Source organism: Doryrhamphus excisus, linkage group LG7 (genome assembly GCF_037039965.1).
Source record: "Doryrhamphus excisus strain RoL-2023G ecotype Guam linkage group LG7, RoL_Dexc_Guam_v1.1, whole genome shotgun sequence".
Lineage (NCBI taxonomy): Eukaryota > Metazoa > Chordata > Actinopteri > Syngnathiformes > Syngnathidae > Doryrhamphus > Doryrhamphus excisus.
The window spans coordinates 19,366,175-19,393,638 of NC_136363.1; the positions used below are offsets into that span (position 1 = coordinate 19,366,175).

At 38.7% G+C, this 27,464-nt stretch overlaps 3 protein-coding genes across 5 annotated transcripts in view; all 3 read right to left on the reverse strand.

Annotated features, from left to right (window-relative positions):
- slco5a1 (solute carrier organic anion transporter family member 5A1) overlaps positions 1-5,070 on the reverse strand; it is a 43,917-nt gene extending 38,847 nt beyond the window's left edge. The window contains exon 1 of the mRNA XM_078792351.1: positions 4,914-5,070. The gene's annotated coding sequence lies outside the window, so the exon portion shown is untranslated. The remainder of the gene's footprint in view (positions 1-4,913) is intronic.
- A 9,510-nt stretch (positions 5,071-14,580) lies between these two features.
- On the reverse strand, positions 14,581-19,971 carry prdm14 (PR domain containing 14). The gene is made up of 8 exons (XM_058059401.2): positions 18,906-19,971; positions 17,904-17,951; positions 17,670-17,830; positions 17,335-17,605; positions 17,066-17,268; positions 16,246-16,347; positions 15,119-15,338; positions 14,581-15,012 (listed from the first exon to the last, which is right to left on the reverse strand). Exons 1-8 carry the CDS (start codon positions 19,414-19,416, stop codon positions 14,858-14,860), a joined length of 1,671 nt encoding a protein of 556 aa, XP_057915384.2. The 5' UTR covers positions 19,417-19,971; the 3' UTR covers positions 14,581-14,857.
- A 3,091-nt stretch (positions 19,972-23,062) lies between these two features.
- Positions 23,063-27,464, reverse strand: part of ncoa2 (nuclear receptor coactivator 2) — a 62,384-nt gene continuing 57,982 nt past the window's right edge. For all 3 annotated transcript variants that reach the window (XM_058059400.2, XM_058059399.2, XM_058059398.2), the window contains exons 20-22: positions 27,111-27,288; positions 26,840-27,026; positions 23,063-25,121 (exon numbers count right to left, since the gene is read on the reverse strand). In XM_058059400.2, coding sequence (XP_057915383.2) covers positions 25,110-25,121; positions 26,840-27,026; positions 27,111-27,288 — 377 coding nt within the window. In that variant the 3' untranslated portion in view covers positions 23,063-25,109. The remainder of the gene's footprint in view (positions 25,122-26,839; positions 27,027-27,110; positions 27,289-27,464) is intronic.

Sequence of the window (27,464 nt, forward strand, 5' to 3'; positions counted from 1 at the left end):
CTTTTGTGTTGAATTCCCCTCTATTCCTCGCGCTATACGACTACTACTCCCCAAATGAGTTTTAACTTAGCAGCTCATTGAGCAGCTGCTGCATATGAATAAGCCGTGCACACGAGGAGGACACAAGGGCGGTGTAGTAATTGTGTTAAAAAGTGCAAGGGCCCCCTGTAAAATAAAGACCCCCAGCAAAAGCCTTCAGAAGCCCCCTTGCTGTGAGGAGCAATCCATAGCAGATTGGGCCACCAATGCTTATGCTAAAGTGCCCCCCCCCCTCCTCCCCAGCATCCAACCCTACCCGACTGTCAGCAGGTGACCCGGTGAGTGGACTCACACAGGTCCCATCCATGACAAAAGGTGGCTCAGTGTTCCTTTCCTAAGACATCACGAGGACATTAAGACGAATGCAGACCCGACCCCTGCAGTGATGTTCAACACTGATAACACGTAGCTTTGGTTAGCAAAGACAAGCTCACACGGTGGAAAATAATACAGTATATATTGTATTTTATTTATTTTAGGGGTGTTAATTCAACAAATATTTTTTTTTATTATTGCATATATTTTATTTTATTATTTTTATTACTGTTTGTAATATTTTGCACCCCTTGTGTAGTTAATAAAAGGTAGGAATATTACAATATTATCATATTTTTTGTTTACTTTCACATATATATATATATATATATAAAAAAAATATTTATTTTTAGTAGTTTGCAGGTCTACCTAATATTAAGGCCAAATAGCAGTTTTTCCCCAATAGCGGTTAATGAGCTAAGCAGGAAAAGGGAATTTATCTGCCTACTCTGCATTTCTATCTGAGTTTAGAGTAAACACACTCCTCAGTTCCCTTTAACATATGTATGGAAATGGCCGCTGCCTTCGGGGCTTTTGTCCTCCGTCCAGGAGCATCCACCATGTTAAAAGGAGGCGCTGGTAAACATTTCATATTCATGGATCACAATCGACGTCCACATGAATGGAATAATTGCCTTTTAGAGGTTTAAGATAGTGTGTGCTTTTTGCAGGCACACTGTATGCCTCATTATATACATATATATATATATATATACAAATATATCCACTACATCAATGATGTTTTCATGTATTAAAAAGCTCATTGAGGTCGGTCGGGGTCCTACCACCCTGACACATCCTCCTCAAGACAAGAGTGACCCCTGAAGAGGGTCCTTCTGGCCGGGCTCATCCCGCTAATTACCTCCTAGCTGTACTGTAAACGGGCCACTCCTGATAATCAGCCTAAAGCTGGAGGCACAGGAAGACATGGATGGATAGATGATGAAAGGAGCGGAGAGGAGAAGGAGGAGGAGGTCTAAATAAGCTGAAGACACAGCATTAGGTACACCTGCACCATCCATTCGCAACCCAAGATCTGCTTCAAATAAATAATTAAATCCAATGCATCTAATAATTATATATTAGGATTCAATAAAATTATGATATAATCTAAAACCCTATTAACATCAGTTCCAATGCAAATATATGGCGCATTCACCCCCCTCGTAACACACTCGTGCCAGGCACACACACTTGTCTCTCTTAAGATACAGCTGCTAACAGAGCAATGCCTTCTGCCCATGCCCTCCCTTCTCCACACACACACACACACATATGCACAATGCAGCAGTGTTTGCAATGTAATTACTGCAACACTGTCTTTGTGTGGACAGTAATCCAGGCATCCATTGTTGGCCATACGTGCCTGCTCCTTCATGATTAGCAATACCCCCCCAAAACCCGACACATGCCTCTATACCCCCCCACACACACACTAAAAAAAAGAGGTGCAATCAGAATCAATGCAGTGACATAATCCCCCCTGTGTATGGGCCCAAACTTTTATATGCCACAAACAACTGAAGTGTGCCTTCTGGATGGAAGGAGGCGGGGGTCTACCAATATGCTCATCACGGGGGCATTGTGGGCCGCCAACAAGAAGCCTTTCATTTATTAGTCAACCATTAATTGGGGAGGCAGAAGAAGAAAATCATCATTAGGCCGACGCTTTAATTGAACCCCATTCAGGGAAGACCGTCAATGATTACATGACGGTCAATGCAGTCCAGGCACCTGTCATGTGACTTCCACAAGCACTGGCTCGGGATGCAATGGTTATTATTATTATTATTATTGTAATTATCATCATCGTTGGTGTAAACAAACGCAGTGGCAGAGCAAGAGAACAGGCTCCCACGTTTAATGATCGTAAAGGCTTGAATAAACCCTCTGTGGTTATCTTTCATCGACCCGCTGATCCGGAGATCACACGCCGGCTAACGGATCCATGGAGGCTTCGCACCGTGATTGAGTTGCTCTGTGGGAGTTTGTGTTGACAGACACACGTGTGGGACAAAAGTGTGAATGATTACACAAACACACACAGATACCGGTGTTGCTCTTTTTTTGCTATTGCTGCCGGTGCTAATTATGCCCTGTGAAGAAGGTTGTGATTGTGGTTGTCGGTTTGAGTCCCAGAGGGGGATCGGTGTCCACGTCTGTCCTTTGTCATCAGAGACAAGGAGGGAGGAGGAAGGAGGAGGAGGAGGAGGGCTGGGATTCGATGAACATGTTGGAGAAACATCGCCATGCTCTTTGTTACCTCCATAGATTGCTCTGGTGTTCAAAGAATGCCTGCAAAAATAGGGCCAGCGATAATGTAGTGGTTCATATAGCTGACGTTTCTATAGATAGTGTGGGACCAGTTCCCTAATCCCAGCCTGGAAACAGCCCAGGGTGTCGTCTACCTTTGCCTTTGATAGTACTATATTGTAAGTATTGGAGTATTATGAAACAATGGGTTGTGGAAGTGGTAGTTTTTGGCTTAAAGGGACCTAGCATGCTCATTTTCGGCCCTTTGCATTGCAACTTTCAAGAGCTTCCAGAATCTGCACCTATTCCAGCTGTATTTACATAGATTTCCAAATAGTCTGTTTGAATATGCGGCCTCTAGGCATGTCCACTGTGCTGTGATTGTCCCACTCCTAAGCGCTCCAGAGTACTACCGGACTACTGCCGAACCCCACTTTCTAAATTTGTCGGTATAGGAGTTCGTATGTGTTAATGACTTACTGTTTGGAAACCCCTGACCGAAGCCGGACGTGAGGGCGCTGTGTCCACCTCGCCTTCCCAAGGAGGAGCACTCATTGTCAGACACACTTTGTCAGAAACACAGCTGGTGCCGTAGAGCTCAAGAGTACCGGGACGTTACTCTAGCTAGGTTTATGAACTATTCAGGGTGTAGTCTGCTTTGGCTATTGGTAGTGTAGTGGTTCACATTGCTTGACATGTGCAGCAGCGTAGTGAGGAACGAGTGCAGGTATGGAAGGATGAATGCCAAAAGATGGCATGAGCTGAATGATAGTATTTCACTCGTCCTAAGTCCTTGCTTTATAAATGGAAGTTCTCTATCTCTTCCTGGGCGGCTCCCTCATCTTCCTCATGGCCGTGTTCCCTCTTGCTTTTAATTACCGTCTTCATGCTCCACGGCCGCTGATGACTTGATTAAGGCTGTCGCCGGCAGTTCCAGTCTCTACCCTGCTGATGAATGACTCCAAAGCTTATTAACTTACTCCGAGCGATCAATAAGGCGCCGGGCCTCGAAAAACACGCGGCAAGGACGGAGAGAGGGGAAGACCACGGGGCCTGATGGCCGTGCCGCCGTCATGGAGGGGAACACACATGATTAGCCACTGTGGCCGATATGGAAAGAGGAGTACAGGTGTATTGATTCTTATGGATTAGTCTCAGTTACATCCTAAAAGCTCCCTTTTTCCTACTGGAATGATATCTAGTATACCTAGCACTGAGCTGCATGTATCGCTTTCAGGGTTTTTTTGGGTTTGGATTGACAGAAAGTACAAGAACAATCTTCTTAAACTACAAAAAATAGGGTACTATTGCTGTACAACAGCTTGTTTGTATTTTTGGCAAATTATAGAATTTAATTCACCTATTATGTACATTCAAAATTAGAAATAAATACAGTAAATAAAGACAATAAATTAAAGCATGTTATTTTTCAAAAAATAAAATATAAATTAAAATATAGAGTTCAATTACCTCATGTAGTATTTGTATAATTAAATGCATTGTATTTAATTATTTTGTCTCATTAATAAATAAAAGTGGGATAGTAGTATACTTTGATTTGTTTTATCTACGTATCTATGTATTTTATTGCTACATTTGAAATGGAAAATATCAAATATTTAACAAATTATACTATAATATACTTTAATATAATATATAAGTACTTTAAATATGTATATCAGTATTATTTGAAATAAATTAATTAAATGTCGGAAAATTGGTATCATTATTCTCATATCCTAATAGTATATCCATTTTTGGTAACATCAAATGTAATCAGCTGTACCTAATAAACCGTCTGAGCGAGGGTTGCACCCCAATCAAAACAAATAAGACCTTTCTGTCCCATGGGACAAAAAAAAAAAAGCATGAAAACTTCATATGTTTTAAGTCAAAACCACTAGTAGTGATGACCATTCATGGTCTCCTTGTACCAGGAAGGGCTCCTCGGCTCACCAGGAGACACGGCAGATGAAGAAGAAAAGGTCACAAAACCTTATTCCCCACGGGAACGCCTCTCCGCTCCATTGGGGCCTTTCAGGAATCAGAGCTCATCATGGAAGCTCATTTCACCTCCAATGGAAGCGGTCAGCGTGGCGAAAGGACTATACTGTCGAGGTTTGAAGGTGACATCTACACTGAATCCCCACAATTGGAGATTATGAGCAAAGACGGGGGGAAAGGGCTTTTTTTCCTCCTTACATTTTGTATAGTGATCACTATTTGGCACGTAGAGATGGAGGTGTGTTATTTAATATATTACTTAACAATATAAGACGTAATACTGCATCCTGACATATACTGACCTCTGTTTCCCCTCCACTTAGCACCGAGAGAGAAAGAGCCCTTTAAGACGATGCGCTCCGTTAATGTGACTGACTGCACACGGGCTCCATTTCAGAGGCATTGATCTAGCGCTGAACCTGCAAGACAAGACCTGGAGATTACAACTCTTCTTACTGGCTTGAGCTGATACAACAAATAACTGCTTTTATATGACATGAAATATATTTCACATTTAAAATAGCCATCCATCTTCCAGCATGGGAATACAGTAGGTACCACCATTAATGTGTTTATGGGAGCCTTGAATGCATCCATCAATAAATAAATACTTAAACAGGTTACGCATCCCACAGGAAATCACCAAAACGATAATAAATCAAATTTTAAAAAATCATAAATAAATAAATAAAAATAATATACATAAAAATAATTCCACAAAATATGCTAAATCATACAAAATCATTAAATTACAATTTAATTATGAATACAAAAATACATACTAATATGTTTAAATTTTTTGTAAAAATGCAAAATAAACAAACAAATTACAGTAATGTATATACAAAAGTATCCCATTGAAAAAATAAAAATAAAAAAAATTTAAAATATAATTAATGATTACTACCCTTTTCCTCCCACATGCCAAAAACATGTTAGCTTAACTGGCGACTGTAAATTGTCTATGGATATGAATGTGTGTGTCCTGTGATTGGCTGGCGATCAGTCCAGGGTGTACCCCGTCTCTCGCCCAAAGTCAGCTGGGATAGGCTCCAGCACCCCCGCGACCCTCGTGAGGAAAAAGCGGTAGAAAATGAATGAATAAATAAATAAATAAAAATAATATACATAAAAATAATTCCACAAAATATGCTAAATCATACAAAATAATTAAATGTGATTGGCTGGCGATCAGTCCAGGGTGTACCCAGTCGCTCGCCCAAAGTCAGCTGGGGTAGGCTCCAGCATACCCAGCATACTGGCAACCCCAGTGCATTCATTTGTATAAATACTGCTTATAATTCCCATGATGATAGTACAACTAGGAAAATGGCAGATATGTACTCCATCTTATATTTTGCTGCTAAACCACAATATGATAGTACTTCGTGATGAAGTACAAGTCAAGTAAAAAGCATCCACACACAAGCAATTAGCCTGCTTTCAGCTTGAAAAGGACTGATGTCATAAAAGCCATTAAACAAAAAAAAAAAGCAACTTTGAGCCATATAATGTAGGCGGCACACTTAGTGGCTACATTAAATCCCCACAAGAGAAACTTGTCTGAAGTGCAGAAAATGAATGCCGAGCTCGGCAGTTTTTCCTTCAACCCCCCCCTCCTCTCCGACTGTGCTGCATTATGAGAAATATGGAGACCCTCTTACCGTATATGCTCAGCCTGTATTAGCTCACCGGTCAATAAGCACACTGTCAATAACACTCCTGGATGTATCGTTTCTATTAAGTCCACAGTCTCCTCTTCTACTTGTGTTTTTTTTTGGTTTGGTTTTAATTAAAAATGAGAGCACTGATGGACTTTTATCTGCACGTGTCACAACAATGCTAATGAATTGGCGTGCTGTTAGCACATGAATCAATGACGGTATGGCACAAATGAATCTCATGTGTTAGAAAGCATAAACAGATCAATGCATATGGTTGACATAACCCTTCCTGGTGTGTGTGTGTGTGTGTGTGTTGTGTGTGGCCACCTTGCAACCAGAGATGTAACACAAGCTGATTTAGCATATGGCATCTTTACAATCGGAGAGGTAAACACAGTGGGGAGGCCCACAGAATAGTCAAACACACTTCTCACTACGGAACTCCCTGTGGACCCACACGGGGTGCACACACACACACACACACACACACACACTAACTAAAGTGGTGGTGGCTAGCGAGATTGAGCAAAAAGTGAAAAACCCATTTAAGATATTTTTATGATCCGCTGTATGTATGAATGAATGAATATGACTGCCAAGATTATGCTGTACAGTGAAGAAAATAAGTATTTGAACACCCTGCTATTTTGCTATTTCTCCCACTTAGAAATCATGGAGGGGTCTGAAATTTTCATCGTAGGTGCATGTCCACTGTGAGAGAGATAAACTAAAAAGAAAAATCCAGAAATCACAATGCATGATTTTTTAACAATTTATTTGTGTGATACAGCTGCAAATAAGTATTTGAACACCTGTGTATCATCTAGAATTCTGACCCTGAAAGACCTGTTAGTCTGCCCATTAGAAGTCCACCTGCACTCCATGTATCATCCTGAATCAGATGCACCTGTTTGAGGTCGTTAGCTGCATAAAGACACCTGTCCACCCCATACAATCAGTAAGACTTTAACTTGTAACATGGCGAAGACCAAAGAGCTGTCCAAAGACACCAGAGACAAAATTGTACACCTCCACAAGGCTGGAAAGGGCTACGGAGCAATTACCAAGCAGCTTGGTGAAAAAAGGTCCACTGTTGGAGCTATCATTAGAAAATGGAAGAAGCTAAACATGACGGTCAATCTCAATCGGAGTGGAGCCCCATGCAAGATATCACCTCGTGGGGTCTCAATGATTCTAAGAAAGGTGAGGAATCAGCCCAGAACTACACGACAGGACTTGGTCAATGACCTGAAAAGAGCTGGGACCACCGTTTCCAAGGTTACTGTAGGTAATACACTAAGACGTCATGATGTGAAATCATGCATGGCACGAAAGGTTCCCCTGCTTAAACCAGCACATGTCAAGGCCCGTCTTAAGTTTGCATATGACCATTTGGATGATACAGAGGAGTCATGGGAGAAAGTTTTATGGTCAGATGAGACCAAAATAGAACTTTTTGGTCATAATTCCAATAAGCGTGTTTGGAGGAAGAAGAATGAAGAGTACAATCCGAAGAACACCATCCCTACTGTGAAGCATGGGGGTGGTAGCATCATGCTTTGGGGGTGTTTTTCTGCACATGGGACAGGACGAGTGCACTGCATTAAAGAGAGGATGACTGGGGCCGTGTATTGTGAGATTTTGGGGAACAACCTCCTTCCCTCTGTCAGAGCATTGAAGATGGGTCGTGGCTGGGTCTTCCAACACGACAACGACCCGAAGCACACAGCCAGGAAAACCAAGGAGTGGCTCCGTAAGAAGCATATCAAGGTTCTAGCATGGCCCAGCCAGTCTCCAGACCTGAACCCAATCGAAAATCTTTGGGGGGAGCTCAAACTCCGTGTTTCTCAGCGACAGCCCAGAAACCTGACTGATCTAGAGAAGATCTGTGTGGAGGAGTGGGCCAAGATCCCTCCTGCAGTGTGTGCAAACCTGGTGAAAAACTACAGGAAACGTTTGACCTCTGTAATAGCAAACAAAGGCTACTGTACCAAATATTAACATTCATTTTCTCAGGTGTTCAAATACTTATTAGCAGCTGTATCACACAAATAAATTGTTAAAAAATCATGCATTGTGATTTCTGGATTTTTCTTTTTAGTTTATCTCTCTCACAGTGGACATGCACCTACGATGAAAATTTCAGACCCCTCCATGATTTCTAAGTGGGAGAAATAGCAAAATAGCAGGGTGTTCAAATACTTATTTTCTTCACTGTATATACAAGCTCAACAGAAGGGGATCAGACTTTTACAACAAAGTAACAGAGCTTTTCCTTGCATGGACTTCATATACCAAGAATAAGACCTGGAATGTTTTATTCTCTGGTTTTTAACTTGGAGTGAGTCGTATGGTCCTGTGTCTTTTAGTTTTTAATTCAATTCAATTCAATTCAATTCAATTCAATTTAATTTAATTTAATTTAATTTAATTTAATTTAATTTAATTTAATTTAATTTAATTTAATTTAATTTAATTTAATTTAATTTAATTTAATTTAATTTAATTTAATTTAATTTAATTTAATTTAATTTTATTTAATTTTATTTAATTTTATTTAATTTTATTTAATTTTATTTTATTTTTAATTTTTTATACTTTTATTGCTTCACTTCTTGTTTTTAATATTTTAATATCTATTTTACTACTTTATTTCTTATTTGATGTTTTAGTTTTGGATTAAATTCAATTTGTACCTTTATTGTATTTTATTTATTACTTTTTATTTCACTCGTCTGTGCAGCACTTTGGAAACTCTGTTTATAAAATGTGCTGTATAAATAAAGTGGATTGGATTGGATGTTTAGTTCAGTAAATTGACGTACAGTGGTGCCTCGGGTTGTTCCAAAAAACTACAAAAAATGAGGCAAAATAATGTAGACCCAATTAATCTATCTTGGAATTCCAAGATGCAATTCCATAGTGTTTCTCACTTTCCTTATCTTAACTTTCATTGGCTCCATAAAGGGTCATGCAACATGTCGGGGCACTCGTTTTTGTGGACCAATAAAAAAATGTATTATTCGCATCTTTTTGTGTTATTATCTTATTGAGCAACATGTAAAAACTCCTAAAAAGGAGTGATCCCCAACCTTTATGGAGCTTGTTTTCCCACAAATGTATGTTATTCCTTATGTATTGAGTAAAACTATGACAGGAACAACATCAAATTAAAATTTCCACCAGTACAAGGTTTGATTCTAACATTGCTGTTGGATGTGTGTGGTAATTTGGTGGTGTGCTAGCATGAATTACCTTGAGGTGGAGCATCGAACCTTACCTTTACGCATTCCCACAGTATCAGCATTTGGGACCAGGTATGAGATGAAATGAAAACGGTTAAAAATACATGGACTAGTACCTGGACGTGGCCTGGCGCTTTAAAGCACCGTTGACATCCGCTCTCCAACCTTAAAGCGTCAATCCTGGCCAATCAATGCTTCCTCAGGGGTCAGATTTCCTAGGCGTGACATGAGAGGAAGTATGACGTCAGAGTAGGACACTTGGTGTCATTGCTTCAAATCTCCACCGTCCTTAATCTGCATGCTGAAGGCTGTTAGGAAGTTAGATGCCCGGAAGCAGCACTAACTAAGGTGACGCTAGGCTATGAGAGAGCGGCCATAAAGGAGCTGTTAGGGTACATTAGGTGGACCAGAGGGTCTTAAGGCTTCATCAATGTTTCAGCAGGACATGGAGGAGGGGGGGGCAGGTGTCTTCCGACTGTACTGTCAAAAAGGACATCAGCGCTGGAAGTATCCGTTGGAATGAAGCCAGCAAGCATCAAGTGCTTCATTAAACAGCTCACCTTTGACCCTCAAACCCTCGGGAGGGGGCCTGGAGGTGGCGAGGTCATGGTCATTTATCTACCCTGTGATAGATTGGCGGGATATGGTAGTCAGGGGCCGTCTAGGGCAAAATATACTACACAATTTAGTAGAATATTGGACAAAATAAAATGGACAGCAGGAACATAGTTTATCATTCCAGCTGCTTTTCATTAGGAACCAATGTTATGTATTGCCGACATTTCATTTAGAACGCCAATTCTGTCAAATTTAGTAGAATTGTGTACAAAAAGACATTTTTTAAGGACAACATAATTTTTGGGACTACAAAAATGGAGCTACATGTTTTCAGTTGGATAGGAATGTCATATTTTGCTATTATTACACTTATAGGGGGGAATTTGATATAGATATAAAGGTGCCTTATGGTGCATAAGTCCACATAAGTGGACATATTTTAAGTTTAACACACAAAAAAGTAGTTTTTTTTTTGGACAAGAAAATTGGAGATGCACATTTTTTATTGGATAAGAATGTCATATTTTGCTATTATTACACTTATGAGGGGAATTTGATACAGATATTAAGGTGCCTTATGGTGCATAAGTTCACATAAGTGGACATATTTTAAGTTTAACACACAAAAAAGTATTTTTTTTTGGACAAGAAAATTGGAGATGCACATTTTTTATTGGATAGGAATGTCATATTTTGCTATTATTACACTTATGGGGGCAATTTGATACTGATATAAAGGTGTTACACAGAGAAAGTTTTTTTTTTTAAATAAAAACACAAACAATTGGAGATGCCTGCTTTTCATTGGACACCAGAAATGCCATGTTATTGCTTTCATTTAACTTATGGTGCCTGTTGTCAAGACTTTAGTTGAATTGTGTACAACAAAAACAGATAAGTGGACATATTTTAAGGTTAACACACAAAAAAGTTGTTTTTTTTGGACATAAAAATTGGAGATGCATGTTTTTTATTGGATTGTAGTGTCATATTTTGTTATTATTACACTTTACGGATGGAATTTAGAAAGAAGGGTGAAAGAAAAGCTGACTAAAAACAACAAAAAAAATGGTGATGTGTTATTTATGTATGGCAGTGGACTCGCTAACTACCATTAGTAATTATCAGTAGATTTAAACGTGATCTCACTAGGGAGAAGGCAAACATGTCCATTTGACAGCATGCATGCCGTACATGTGTGTGTGTGTGTGTGTGTGTGGTATGCTGAAGTGCCGGTCTAAATGCACAGCTTACTTGGGATTAGTTGGACTGGCTGTCAGCAAACAGGGAGGTGGTCTCGGCATGGGCGTGCATGTGCTGCTGAGAGTACAGTGTCCATATGCTGCAAAGCCGTCCCTGGGGGACAACACATGCACGTCAGTTGGCAAAATGTGGCTTGATGGGAAGAGGGAATAATCGGGAGTCTTGGTGTGCTTAATGTAGTGACCAAAGAGAGTGGAGCACATCTGCAGAGCTTTGCCTTTGTGTAAAACGTCGGCGCACGGGGAGAGGAACCCTATAAGACTTTGGAACGTGGCGAATGACAAAGACGCATGTCGACCTACAAGCGCACACGACTCCTTTCACCCCAGCGCTGCATTTGAATCAGCCCCCCTACACACACACACACTTGTTTTCATTGAAGTGGTCTTACTTACTTGTCTTATGATGACGGATGCTACAGTATGGAGGGTGCTGAGTGCTTGGCTGGGGGCATGGATGGATAGCCGGGGGGTGGGGGTGGTGTTAGGGCCAAAATATGTTGCCCCACGGGAGCACAGTGGATCCTCAAAGCAGCCCCCACAGAGCAGGATGAGGCCATCTGCCCCTTCTCGAGCATCAATCCCACCTAGAAGACACACACATAGCAATATGGAGGGGCTTTACGCACACTGTTTGATCTGCCTCCGCCCCCCCCCCACATTCTCCCTCAACCGCCATGCTGGAAATCACATCCATTGACACTTAAGATGGACTTATCTTCAAGACAATATGCTTTTTCCTATGGTAAAATAGTAATGGAGCGAATGTGAGTGTGAATGGTTGTTTGTCTATATGTGCCCTGTGATTGGCTGGCGACCAGTCCAGGGTGTACCCCGCCTCTCGCCTGAAGATAGCTGGGTTAGGCTCCATCACCCCCGCAACCCTTGTGAGGAAAAGCGGTAGAAAATGAATGAATGACTGAATATAATGGAGCGAATGTGAGTGTGAATGGTTGTTTGTCTACGTATATGTGCCCTGTGATTGGCTGGCCACCAGTCCAGGGTGTACCCCGCCTCTTGCCTGAAGACAGCTGGGATAGGCTCCATCACCCCTGCGACCTTTGTGAGAATAAGCGGTAGAAAATGAATTAATGATAAAAAATGGAGATTCAGGTTGTGCAGGGGCGTCACACGGCATATGCATTTTTTTTGCGTTCACCCGCCAAAATGCTTACTAGGTATTTTACTTGTTACCTTTTTGTGCAAAATGCGACTAAATTCTCTAGAACAGTGTATGTGTTGTTTTTGTCCACCTGTTAGAATCAAACTAGAAAGGTCCTTAAAGATACAAAGTCATTAAAAAAAAAGTGTCATGTTTTATTATTCAGTTGATTTGCTGACTTTTCATGTGGTTTTCTTGTTGGGCTGCAAGGGCACAGATGGAGAGAGAGTGGAATGGTGGTGGTGGTCACACTTTTATGAGTCCACTCAGCTGACGGCCTGTCTGCTTACAACATGGGCCAGACGACACACACACACATTACACACACACACATTACACAGACAGCTATTAGTCAATCAATAGGCGCTAATACATGAGAGCATTGCACTCAGCTTAACTGGAGAGAAAACTTCTTATGCATAAACTTTTGACTGCTCATTGTGGTTGCTATGATTAATATCACATAAATACACTGCAGCCCACGCGGCTCTCCATCCAGAGGTCACGTTAACTTCTGAGCCAATTAGGGAGGGGCTGGAGTCAAAGCAGCCTCGTTAACAATCTTCCTGATTTCAGTTCTGGCAGCTCATTTTGACGACTTCTCCTTCTGGCTATCTTTTCTTTCCTTTGTCTTCCTCCTTTGGGGAGGGGCTTCTTTTTCTTAGTGGAGCCTCGTGGGGGTCATATACGTGGGAGGGGTCGGCGCAATGATGATGATGTTCTTGTTGGAGCGTCCATATTTGGGCTATTTGAAGGAAGGGGGAGGCTGTTAACAGGCAGTGGGGCGGTGACCTCCGACCCCTTACAAGACGACTATCCATCCATCCATCCATTGATGTTTGTGTCTACAGTAGCCATGTATCCTTGTATTAATCCATCCATCCATTAATGTGTCTCTCTACAGTATCCATCCATCCTTGTGTGCACACATGCATGATGCAGCCTCACCAACAATAACAACAATGTATGCGGACTTGAACAGGTTTGAGTCTGGATATGAAGATGGGGAGTGAGTGTGAAAGCTCTGCTCCCCAGAGCTGGAATGGCGGCAGGCTGGGTTGTGTATGGCCTTAAAAGGAGTTTGTAGTTTTTCTCTCAGGAGCGACATAATTCCTACATGTGTGCACAACTTTGAAAAAAAAAAATATATATAGGGGTATTTCACATACTAAATAAGTCCAAAAAATACATTTACAAGCTACAATAACAAACAGAATTGCTAGGGATGCTACATCACGCTTATGTTGCTGATTCAGATAGCCATCATCCAGGAACACATGGATTTATTATACATTTTTTATGTATTTATTAGTGCTGTTGGCCAGGTAAAGGTCCCTTGACTGGCACAAATAAAATTAGTAATTAATTAACGTGACTTTTTTTTTTTTTTACATAAGACCCACAATTTCCGGTTGCACCCCTGCTACTAGCTATATGATACGAAAGAGGGAACCATAAAGTCACATTAATTTATACAAAAAAAACATATTTGACTTACTTTTTCAAGACAATATATATCAGTCTGAAACTTCCAGAAGATAAGACGCCATCTTGAAGTAGACTTAGGTGGTATCTTCCACGGCTGAAAAAGGCTAATTATTAGCTTAGCCGTCGACTGTCACAAACACATACCGGGGAGTATTACTGTTAGCTACATGGATGTTTTAGCTGTCGGACTCAAAAACTCACCATATTTCGTCAAATGTCGCTCTTTAAAAGCAGTATGAAGTGCTATCTCAGTAGATATTTATCTGTAGTTAGCAGTTACGGCTCCACACGGCAGACATGATTGTTATTACTTTGACGCAGGTGTGAAGATGACGTTGCCAAAGATGTTAGGTATGTCAAGACAACACACCGCGACTGCAATATTGTACAGCTAGCCACACGTGATCAGCTTAAGCCAATCACGTTATTATTATTAATTACTGTTTTTATTTACAGAAATCGTCCCTATCTAAAATTGTTTTAATCATTATACATAATTCTGAGGACCGCTGCAGCACTTTAATCAAATGTTTTATAACAAACCAGTCAAAAAAAAAGTCAAAAACCACAACACACAATTCATGCTTGGAATTGTTTTATTCATTACTTGTCAAAAAACGTCTTTTATAAATAAACGAGGACACTTTCAATTGCAAAGCTATAAATTAGAACATTTTATACACAAATATGATGCCGTAATACAAAAAGCTTTGGTTACTTATTGCAAAAACCCAAATAATAATAATAATAATAATAGGGATGCACAACACACAACAAATGTATATAAATAGACACCGCCTGACTAGAAAGGTCTGTACAATAAAGTCGTCATAAATTAACATTTTCATTCAATTTCTTTGTATATTTTTAGTTCCATGGTCGATATTCTGCATTTAAAACCGTCAATCCAGTGTAAGGGAAGTTTTGTCCGGTGTTTCTTTGACTCTTTTGGTTGTCCAAAATCGATTCTTCAACAGATCCATTCTTTGGAGAAAGAATTGTTGTGTCCAAGACCTGCCCCTCTTAAATAAAATAAAAAGAAATTAAGACATGCGTATTTACATGTATCATTAAATATAGCATGTTTTAATTCAATGTAATATTTAAGGATAATAAATCTTAACTTACTTGAATGGCTTTTGGCATGGCTATGGAGTTGGTGCTCTTCCTGGAAGGAGGCCCCGCACAGGTCGCAGGGGAACGGCTTGTCCCTGGCGTGAGTCCGCCGGACATGGCTGTCGTGGGCGGCGTGGGAGGCGAAGGCCTTCCCGCAGTGCTTGCACTTGAACGGTCGCTCTCCGGAGTGCTGCCTGATATGCGTGCGCAAAATACTGGAGGCCGTGAAGGCCTGAAAAGAAGAATGTGATAATATAATAATAATAACAATAACAATGTGTTCGTTTTTCCAGCGTTGTTGTATTTTCAATCGGGCGATAAAGTAGTTCCAACTCCCATTTGTTTGTTTTTAAATCATACCATTACACGCATTCTAGCATTACGTTATAAATAAAGTTAGTTCAAATTTGAGACACTGAACTAAAAAAAAGAACAATTTTCTCTTGTCGATGTTAATTAAAACACTAAATACTTCTTTTTCTGACATTGAAATTTGCTCGAAAATAATAATGATTTTGCATATTTCTACATTTTGTCATTAAAGTTCGTGATAATTTTATTTTTAATCAGGCACTAACAAAATCATTATCATTAAGCGATTATTAGCTTTTTTAATCAGGCGATAAAGTAGTTCCACTTCTCAGAACTGTATTTTTGTCTTTATGGATGAATTAAAAACAAACTTAGCTATAAATACACACGCAATACATTCATAATTTCTTCTTAATGTGTATATTCGACTTAAAATTACGGTAAAAGGGTGTTTTATTTGACTAAAAACATTGCAGACAGGTCAGTTGAGGTTAAGTCACAAGGAGGGTGGAAAAAGAATGGCTATGTTTAACAAAACATTCCCAGAGTGTGTTAAAAAAAACGCGAGGATGAAAAGAAGAAAGAAGAAAAGAGGCTTCTGCTCGTAAATTAAAAGTATAATGTGGTCAGACAAAAGGGTGGGTGTACATCTGGCGATAATTAGCATGGAAGTGTCTATGGTGGCGCGTGCCCGCGGAGGGACACAATGGGGGAATGCCTGGCGCCAAATGCACCGTGAAACAAGGAAGTGACTAAGCAGGGAGGAATTAAACGTTGCTGTTGATTTAATTTGTCTACTTTAAATCATAATAAATAAAAAAACTTACCTTGTTACAATATACACATTTGTATGGGCGTTCGCCAGAGTGAACTCGCATATGTTTGTTGAGGCTGGACGATTGAGAAAAACTCTTTCCACACACCGTGCACTGCAAAAACACACAATGTCCACGCAACAGTGATAATCTATTATGCATAATACACCCTACAAACCCACTATTATTATAGTCACGTTGCAGGAGGTCCCTAATTATTTATTAAATAATTATAAATATAAAAATAAATAATAAAAAAATAATTTATCATAATTATTATAATTATAATAATATTATTGAAGTCTGTATAAATAATACAAATAATTATTTGCCATTTTGTGGTCACATTCTGTGGATTTTTCAGTGAAGATAATTTTTAATAAAATTTTTTACATATTAAAAAAAAATTTTTTATGCAATTTACTCAAGATTCAGTTTTCCATTATATTTTCTTTAAAAAAAAACACATATTTTTGGTCATTTTATGTTGATTTTCCATGCATATGCAAGATAAAGTCACAATAAATAAAGTAAAACAAATGATTTTCATTTTAACTGTATAGTTTTACCAAATTCTATTATTATTCAAAAAATAATAATACTTATATTTCCATAGATTATGCATAAATCTTGCAACCCTGTTTTTATTCAATATCATTATACAAGTATTTTATTACACATTTTATAAACTATTTGTGTTTAATAAATAGTGTTTAAAGAAGCAAGGCTATATTTTACATGTGTTTTAATGAAGTATGTTACTGTATATAATAATAATAATAATAGTGAGGATTGACGGTGTGGAGCTGTTCTTTCAGCACCACCTCCCTACCTTGTGAGGTCTGTGCTTCTCGTGAACGTGCAAGATGTGGATCCTCAGCCTGTCCCTCTTCTCGAAGGATCTGTTGCAGAGGTGGCAAGGGAACTTCCTGTCCCCTTGGTCCACGCAACGTGTGTACTTGAGGTGTTTGTCCCTGTAGTACTTGTAGGCGAACACCTTGCCGCACCTGTCGCACTTGAAGCCATCACCGGCGTCTTTTAGAAACAACACAGGATTAAACATAGTGAGAACAATGACACCCAAAATGTGATTTTTTTTACCTTCAGTGGGAGGAACCCTGCTGTTGTCGTCTCCGGAGTCCCTGAGAGTGAGCGGGATGCCGAGAAATTGCATGTAGCAGTCTCCGTACCACACCAGAAGCTCCTGCTTAGCTTTGATCTCCTTGCAGGCTTCATAGAAGATCTGACCCTGGAGCTGCACTGCAATGAGGTTCTGCTCTTCCGGGAACCTGGCACACTTCACCAACGACATCCAGTTGCCAGTACCTCCTCTTCCATCCACAAAGTGACTCAAACGTCCATTCTCAAACACCTGAAGAACATCATTGAATGAAAAAAAAAAACTAAATCACCAAAATTTCATGTCTTCTTCTTACCTCCCACATGAGAGTGTTGTCATCATATGTTTTGATCTCACTGGTGTTGACCAGTTTTCCTTGAAAGGGACCAAAGCGCGTCCCTTTGGGGATGCTGGTCTTGTCTGTGAAGACTCCACAGTGAGACACGTTCCCCCATGCAGCCTGCATGATGTTTAGACCTGCATAGAACAAGAAGTACAGTCAATTTCATGATAAAACATATACATTGCAAAATTATATATATTTTTTTACCCTTAGGAAGGTCCAAAGTGTCCTTATCAAGAGGTAGGATGTTAGAGTCTGGAAAAAGAGGATCATTTTAGCATGCAGATATGAACTACATTGAGAGAATTGTTCATTTTTCATGCAGAAATACACTTTTTAGATTTCTAATGCACAAAAATAAGCAGAAAATACACTCAAGTTTTAATTGTTTCATTTCTAGTAAATGGAATCATGTAAGAATTGCACTCACTTTGGAGAATTTGATCTTTTTGGTAAATAAAAACATGCAAAAATGGACTTAATATTAGGACATTTAGGTTTCTACTAAATAATGGCATGCAGAAACTGAATAAATGGTAAATAAATGAATGCAGAAATGCACCCAGTTTGGATAATTTTACATTTCTAGTCATTTAAAGCATGTATAAATTAACTAAATTGGACAATTTGATATTTTTAGTAAATACAAGCATGCAAAAATTGACTTAATATGAGCATATTTAGGTTTCTACTAAATAATTGCATGCAGAAACTGAATTTTGAGCTTTCTGGTAAATAAATGAATGCAGTAATGCACCTAGTTTGGATAATTTTATATTTCTAGTCATTTAAAGCATGTATAAATGAACTCAATTGGAGAATTTGATCTTTTTAGTAAATATAAACATGCAGAAATGGACTTAATATTGGCATATTTAGGTTTCTACTAAATAATGGCATGCAGAAAGTGAATTTTGAGCTTTCTGGTAAATAAATGAATGCAGTAATGCACCCAGTTTGGATAATTTTATATTTCTAGTCTGTATAAATGAACTAAATTGGAGAATTTCTAGTAAATAAAAGTGCACAAAGGCACTCAACTTGGATAATTGTGCATTTTTTGAAAATAAAAACATGGCGATTTTTATTTTTTAGTCAATTAATGCACGCAATTTGAGCTTTCCATGAAATAAAAACATGCAGAAATGCAGTCAATTTGAATAATATTTAATTTAAAGTTAACAACCCCACGCAATTGGGTGTTTTTACCTGTTTTATCGGGTAGGCAGACCCCTGATATGGCGTGCCGCCCCTGCCCTCCAGAGTAGCCATACAACACCGTGAACAAGTCATCCTCGCTGAAGTTAAAGCGTCCTTTCCCCGGGGAGGACGTCTGAATCTGGGCTGTTTTCGGAGGCGACGTGGACGTGCAGGACGACCTCCCGCTGGACGGACTGCTGAAATCCGACGACAGAGGACCCGCAGCGTGCTCCGTCACCACGGCTGCCAGGTCCTCCGGCTTGGAGGAGCACATCGGGTGTCCCGGCACGAGGTGGCCGAGGAAGGAGAGCCCCGGAGCGGGGAGCACGTGGTGGTGATGCTGGGGTTGCTGGAAGTGTTGGTGGTGGTTGAGGAAGGGGTTGAGAGCGAGGGAGGAGGTGGACTTGAGGAGGTTGTGAGTCGGAGGGAAGAGGTCCATGTACGGGTGGTGGTGGTGGTGGTGGTGGTGGTGGGGGTGAGGACTCGGGTAGAAGCCCCGGGGGGGACTTGTCTTCAGCATGTCTTTGGAGAGTCCTATAGGTAAGAGTTCAAGTCTGGTTGATTAGATTTCATGAAATTAATGTTGGAAAAACACTCAATATGTAATTTATTATTATTTATTATTTTTATTTAATTTTGTTGGTGACAAAAAATAGTGTCTACATGAGATTTCATAGAATTTTCCTTTAGAATTTTCAATTAATGTTGGAAAAACACTCAATATGTAATTTATTTTTTTTAATTATTTATAATTTTTATTTAATTTTTTTTGGTGACAAAAAATAGTGTCTAGATGAGATTTCATAGATTTTTCCTTTAGAATTTTCAATGAATGTTGGAAAAATCACTCAATATGTAATTTATTTTTTTTTATTATTATTTCTTATTTTTATTTAATTTATTTTGGTGACAAAAAATAGTGTCTACATGAGATTTCATAGATTTTTCCTTTAGAATTTTCAATTAATGTTGGAAAAACACTCAATATGTAATTTATTATTTTTTTTAATTATTCTTATTTGTTCTTTTGGTGACAAAAAATAGTGTCTAGATGAGATTTCATAGATTTTTTCCTTTAGAATTTTCCTTTAAAATTTTTTTTTCTTTAGTAAAATTACAAAAAAGTGCATTTTTGGGTTAAAAATGATTTCCAAAACACACTTAAATCAATGTGTGTATTTTAGGAAGCATTCAGCAGTCAAGAAACACAAAGAGATACAAATCAGGGTCATGACACTCATTTAAGAACAGCACCTCCATGAAAGCAGGGGTCATCATTAAATAGAGTTTTACATTTATTGATATACCCTAATAAAGACCCTAAAAACAATTTCAAAAGGGAAAATATTCATCAAAAAATAATACAAAAAAAAGCATCTTACCTTGTATGAGTTAGAGATGTTCCACAGAGAAGTTATCAGTCATATCCATACGACACTACACTACACGGATCTTCTCCCGCCCCTGCACTCAACTGGACCGGAGTGCTGCGGTCATGTGAGAGTAAACACGCTGAGTGAAGACAAGACGTCAGGACAGAGGAAGGAAGGATGCTTCCATTCCTTGGAAGCCTTCCTCCTATTGGCTCCTATAGAGGACGGACGGACGGACGGACGGACGGATGGATGGACCTCATGCATCTCAATAACGGCCTTGTTCTCTCTCTTTCTTTCTTTCTTTTCTCTGCAGGGACAACCCACCCGGTTAACCTCCACATTTCCATATGACCCCCCCCCCACTCCCCACACACACACACAATCCCTTCATTTAGGTGAGATGTTATCTCTAACCCCTTTTTTTACCTCACAGGAACACAAATGTTAGCTCTTAGGGCTTAAAATACATTACATACATTATCACAGTATTAGCTTTTTATGTCATGTGTGTGTGTGTGTGTGTGTGTGTGTGTGTGTGTGTGTGTGTGTGAAAAGATACACTCCATGACATTATTGCAATAACAGAATTCTTTATTTACAAGGCAAATAGCATCAGCGAAGCCATATTAGTTCACAACTTGCATAACTGGGTTTGTTTTTCTTTATCTAATTTTGCATAAAACGCGCTCTCACCCTTTCTATCTCTCACTCACACACACATACACACACTCTTGGGGTACAAATGCGCCAGGGTGGGAAGTGGGGGTACAGTGTGATTCCAAAAAAAAAAACAAAGTCTCAGAAAGTCCATAATAATAATAATAATAATAATATGACGTAGTGCAGGAATCCTTATAGAAAGCAATGAAGGGATGAATGGTGGTTAGTTAGTATTGTACAAGTCATTATACAAATATAATACACACGGCCATATATAATGTACAAGAGCGAAAAAACGCACAAGATCTAAGGCATTATGCTAGTTTTTTTTTTTTTTTACTTTTTAGCATTTTTAAGGTTGCATCTTAGCTCTAAGAAACTGGCAGACGATACAAAAGGGCTTTGAAAGTGAAATTCAGGAGGAAAAGTTTTTTTTTTCTTGGCAAAAAAAAAATCATACTAAAATGAAAATCTGTCCTTATAAATGCAACCTGCACATCATGGCTTCTCAAAACGTTAACAATCTTTGGAAAAATTTTGCAACAAGCGTGGCTTAAAATGGTGTAAAATGGCTGAAAAAGGCCTGTTTTACAATAAAAAAAAAAAAAAAACACTTTTTCATAAAATCGTATATATACGTCTTTCGGTACGAGCGCTAAAAATACCTACGGAGTTGGAGTGGATTTTTTTTTTCGTATTGAAAGGAATTTTGACAGGCGACTTCCTGTGTTGAGTATAAAGCACGGCTTAAACCCACAAAAGTGTTAGGCCTTGGATGTGTACAATACATTCTGTCTTGGATATTGGACCCTGTTGAAGTGACATCATCATCATTATCATTATGATCATTTAGTGTACTTAAGAAGGTTCTTTCAAGTGGAACAAAACACAGAATGAAGGGTTTATTTGGCTTGATCCTACCTTCAAATGGAACAGGGCTTCCCAAACTTATTCTCGTTACTTTGACAACCCCACATTGAGCCAAGGTCAACATTTTTGTTCTTCAAAGTCACAGCACCACAGGAGTAGCAGCTTGAGAAAAAAAAACAAATTTATTTTTTTTTTTTTTTCAAATGTTAACTCAAGAATGTTAGCCCGTGACATACGACGGCGTATTAGAGTCATAAAAGTTAAAGGAAAAAAATAAAGTCGGAACTTTTGAAAAAAAAAAAAAAAAAAAAACTCGTACATTTACTAGAAAAAAGTAGTACTGTAACTTTACAAAAATAAAGTTGTACATTTACGAGTAAAAAAAAAAAAAAAAAATGCATCGTATGAGAATACACTTGTAACTTTGAGAAAAAAAGTCCCAAATTTACAAAACCAGACGTGTCAATTTCCAAAAAAAAAACAGTTGTAAATTCGTAATATTACGAGAATTAAGTTGTCACTTTAGGAGAAAAAAAATTTGTACCGTTACGAGAAAAAAAAAGTGGAAATTAACAACAATAAAGTCCTAAATTTAAAAGCAAAAAATGCTGTACAAAATTCCGAGGAAAAAAAAAAGTAGTAATATTACAAGAATAACGTCGTACAAAAAGTTGCTAAATTAAATAATTAAAAAAAAAACAAAATTTGTAATTCTGAGAATTTTTTTGACTTTATGAGAAAGTCATAATATGAGAATAAAGTTGCCAATTTCCAAGAAAAAAGTTGGAACATAAAGAGAATAAAGTCGTACATTAACGAGAAAAAAAAAAAACACATTTACGAGCATAAAGTAAATCTAAAAGAAAAAAAAGTCGATAAATTACAAGAATAATGATGTAAATTCACGAGAAAAATTGGTCATAGTATTAGGAGAATAAAGTCGTACAATTATGATGGGAAAAAAAAAGTCTTAAATGTACGAGAATAAAGTAGTAACTTTACGAGAACATAATGGTCGGAGTTTTCTCGTAACCTTATGACTGTAGTGTCGTAAACGTACAAATTTATTCTCAAAATGTCAGATTATTTTAATAACAGGCACTGGCTGAGACAGCTAAGAAAAGGGGGACTTATGTCACCTTTGGCTAAGCTAGTATTAGGACTTTTTTTTTTTTTTCGTAAATTCCGACTTTTTTTCCCCTCAATGTGGCCTTCAATCCGTGAAAAATTTGTAGTATCCCTACTTTTAGAATTATTAAAAAAAAAATTTTTATAAATAAAAGCTTTGTTTGTATATTAGCATATCAGCGTCCCGTCGCTAGCGAACAATGCTAACTAATGCTACATTTTTGAGGTGAACGTCATGCGAGGCTGCTGTTCGGAATGGAATATTTTCCACTCTTTTAGACACATACGGCAACAGCTACCACAGAGACGTAGCACACTTGTTTATACCTAGCCTACTAGCCTACTAGCCTAGTTTGAACTCAATTGTAAACTGTCCTGGAGACCCCTAGACTCATTTCACAGCTGTTAAGAATGGAAGGGTGGACTTTCGCCCTGTAAACACGACGTTCCAGAGGGCAGTGAGTGGAAAAATACATACTGTACAGTACGTGTTGGCAATTCAGTTCATAGTAGCGATACATTAGACTTGAGAGGAGGTGCAGCAGCTTGAGAAAAATGAAGAAAAATTTTTCTTGGCTCTTTTTAGAGGGGAAATTGAGATTATTAGACAAAATATGCTCCAGAAATTCTGTTTTTTTCCCCACTAAGGTGCATCATTAAATAGAAAAAAAATTCACTTCAAAAATCCATTTTTTTTTAATAAGTTTGGGAAACCCTGAACTAGAGGATATAAGTTTTTTTTTTTTTTTTTGAGGTTACATAGGATGAACCTGTTTTCTGAAACCCAGAGTAGCACGCCATTAGCCAACACTTTACAGGTGAACTAACTGCCTGAGGTCATTTAAATATGGCTGTCTGTAAAGAGTGCATGGGGAGGGAGGGGGGGGGCGCCTTTGCTGCATAATCTAAAATTCAATGTGTGTGTGTGTGTAGTTCTTGGTACAAACTGCAATTAAAAAAACAAACCAAAACGGTATTTAATACTGCATCCAAAAAACGTGGCGCAAAAAGGTGTCCTTTTTATTATTATTATATACAAAAAAATTACAAAAAAAAAAATAATAATAATAATAATAACCCCAAGATTCTCAAGTTATTGCTTGTTTACATCACACCAGAAACAGTTTGCACCTAGCAGCTTGTAGAAAGCGTTTTTCACTCCATACAACATAGAAAGCACACTTTTAAAAGTTATTTATGGCTGTGTTATCTTGTTTTTTTTTTTTTTTTTAGTTTTTTTTTTTCCTGTTTGGTGGTGTTCTATGCTAAAGGCAGAGAAGCAAAGCGATATCTGTACACTGTATACACAGCAACACTTCCCAACGTCTTTCACACACACACACACACACACACACACACACACACACCCCAGTCTGCATCGTACCGGGAAGAAAAAAAAAAAATCAAATAAATAGAGAGAAAAAAAAAAAAAACGCTTTTACTTATCGTTATGTACAATTCATCTTTCAATTAATTTTTTTCTGAAAGGATCGGACCCAAATATTTAGGTTCACAGACGAGTCTTCTCAGAAAGAATATTAAAATTCATGTAAAAAAAAGTGCCTTTTTTCGCAACACTTTTTTTTCAATTTTTTTTTTTAAAGAATATTCTCTTCTCGGATGCTACGAGGATAATAAAGCCATCTACAGGAATTATTCATTAAATCTATACAGAAAAATAAAACTTAATTTAATACACTATATAAACCTCACATCACTCTTACTCTTCTACTTTTCTTCTGCAGTGTTTTTTTTTTTTTTTCAAGATCAACTTCCTGTCCCGACACCTGCGAGTAACAATAATATAGAAAAGAAAGAAGAGCTAAAAAAAAAAAAAAAAAAAAAAAGGCAAAACCGGCTAAAAGTTTTTGCTTAATTTCTAACTTAGAGGTGGGGTAAGGGGGGGGGGCGCCAATGTTGTGTTTTTTTTTTTTTTTTTTTTTTTTTTTTTTTGGAGACGAGATTGTAAATGGCCGCAGTCCGCTGAGAGGATACATTCATGAAGAACCCGGGCCTACAGTAAGTCACACTACGGTGAATGCAGCCGGACAGGCGGGAAAAAAAAAAGGGGGGGGGGTGAACCTTGAACATGGGAGGGGTGGGCTTACGTGTTTGTATACAATTTTTGCTCCAGCTGATCGCTGAGGTCCGGGGGTTAGGGTAGACAACTAGATGGGGGTCAACAGTATTTCTGCAAGAGAAGAGTCAAGCGTTATACACACACACACACACACACACACACACACACACACACACAATAAACACGCTACCTTAATGGCCGCACAGTAAATAATTGAAATAATAAGTGCCAATATATACTTCTATAGTCCTGCATGGACGTTAAATCAAAACATTGGTGTGTTAGAACCGCCTGGTTAAATATTGATAAACCTTTATTGACACTTAAAAGCATCACAGTGATGACACCTGTTGGTTTTCCATGTTAGATGTCTGGACGCAGTCTATAGTAGTCCATACAGTGCCTGCAGCTAATTACATGCTTGTCTTCTAACTTGAAGTCAAGACTAGGGATGGACCGATAGGGTTTCCTTCAAGCCGATGCTGATACCGATTTTTTATTTTACCGATGGTAAAAAAAAATGACAATATTATTACTGATAACTAATGATAATATTATTATGTCTCAAGTTTAAATTTAAATACTTTTCTGAACGGCATTATCACATACTGCAGTATTAATTGTCCCTGTACCCTAGAAAACGTCCATGAATGATACAGGAAAAGGTCGAAATGATACTGTGTCAAAGCCGAGGGAAGTGATACTGATAAAATATAAAGAGCTTGCAACCAAAAGGCGCTAAATCCAATTTTCACTAAGTTGCATGTTTTTCATGAGTTTAATAGACCTCTGTCATGTGTATCCAAATCACATATTTTGGTCTTGAAATCATTTTAAAAAATAGGAAAAAAAAGTGATAAGAAATTCATGCTTTCAACCAAAAGGCGCTATTTCCATTTCAGATTTCAACCAAAAGGAGCTAAATCCCTTTCTTTATTCTGATTGGCCCAAGTTTCCCATGTATTGATAATCTGACCAATCAGAGAGAAGAATACAATTGGCACTGCACATACAGAAAGCCAGTATCAGTGCGCATTCTGTTTTGTTTGTGTACATTAAGTACACGTATGACAGTTACAGTATGTTATGCAATTCAGGAGAACACAAATTGTGTTTTTACAGTATTCTGTAACAAGTTTTTTTTACGCCATAAAAGGCATGTCTCTTACCTTGACACCTCCAACTTTCATGAGAAACATTATTTTACTTGTACTAAAAAACATATAATGTAAAGAGTTTGTAATGAGATGATTTACCAGACAAACCATGTGATAACCTATAATTATCAGTAATAATATTGTCATTTTTTCATGTAAATTGAGGGAGCAAAAGCAGTATCAGCTCAAGCAAAATCGCCCATCGACTAAGGGTGATTGGAAAAAAAAAAAATCGGTATCAGCATCGGCTTGAAGGAAACCATATCGGCCCATTCCTAGTCTCCCTAGATAACCTATAATTATCAACTTTAAAAGGAATAAGTAAATTATTATAAGGACAGTAAATTATTCCTAGTCTGACCGGAAGCCTATTCCTCAGTTCCTACACACGTATGTGGAAAAAGTCCTGTAGAAATCAAACACGGATATGCTTCACAGTATTGATGGAGTCGTGGGTCTTCATATGGAGCAATGGGTGTCTTCTATTAATGCGCCCATAGGTGGCGACAAAGCTTCATATGTGCTACCTGAAACAAGCCGCCACACAACAGGGCGCTGCTGGTTTTCAAATATGAAGATGCTTTGTTTTAGCATAAGCATAGAAGATGCATGGACGGTTCGACAGGTGTGCTCCGCGTGGGGTGTGTGTGTGTGTGTGGGGGGGGGGGTTACCTGTTCTTGTCCCATGGAGGGCAAGCCGGGCGAGGCCATGGATGTGACGCTCATCTGTCCGGCCATCTGACCCATGCTGCTGGTGACCATGGGGACATTGTTCAGGTTCATGCCGCTGCCGTTGTACATGCTGCCGTTATTCTGCTGCTGGGTGAACTGGGGGGACGTCTGCTGCTGGGAGAACATACTACACACGGGAATAAAACAGTTAATATGCATGTATTTCTTTTTTTTTAATGATTTTTTAAAAATGATTTTCCGTCTTTTGTACCTGTTCCCTCCCATGCTGCCCTGCGGCCAGCCGTTAATATCAGGCGAGGCTTGGAAAGAGGCGTTCCCCTGGCCTTGCTGCATCATCGGGGACTGTGCGTGGGCCATGCGGGGAGACAGCAGGGGGCTCTGCGGTGCACCAGGACCGCCAAAACCTCCGTCTGCCTGTTGGTTCATACCTATGACAGGAAGTAGGGGTCAAAAAACGGTCAGCAACATTCAGGCCTGACGTCAAGCTGGCTTAATAAGTTGAATTATTATTATTATTATCGGTACTTTACACAAACATGCCACACATAGGAAAAAAAAGTGACGGTAATGAGCAAGCGAGAGGTTGAGTTTCTGCAAGCATGTC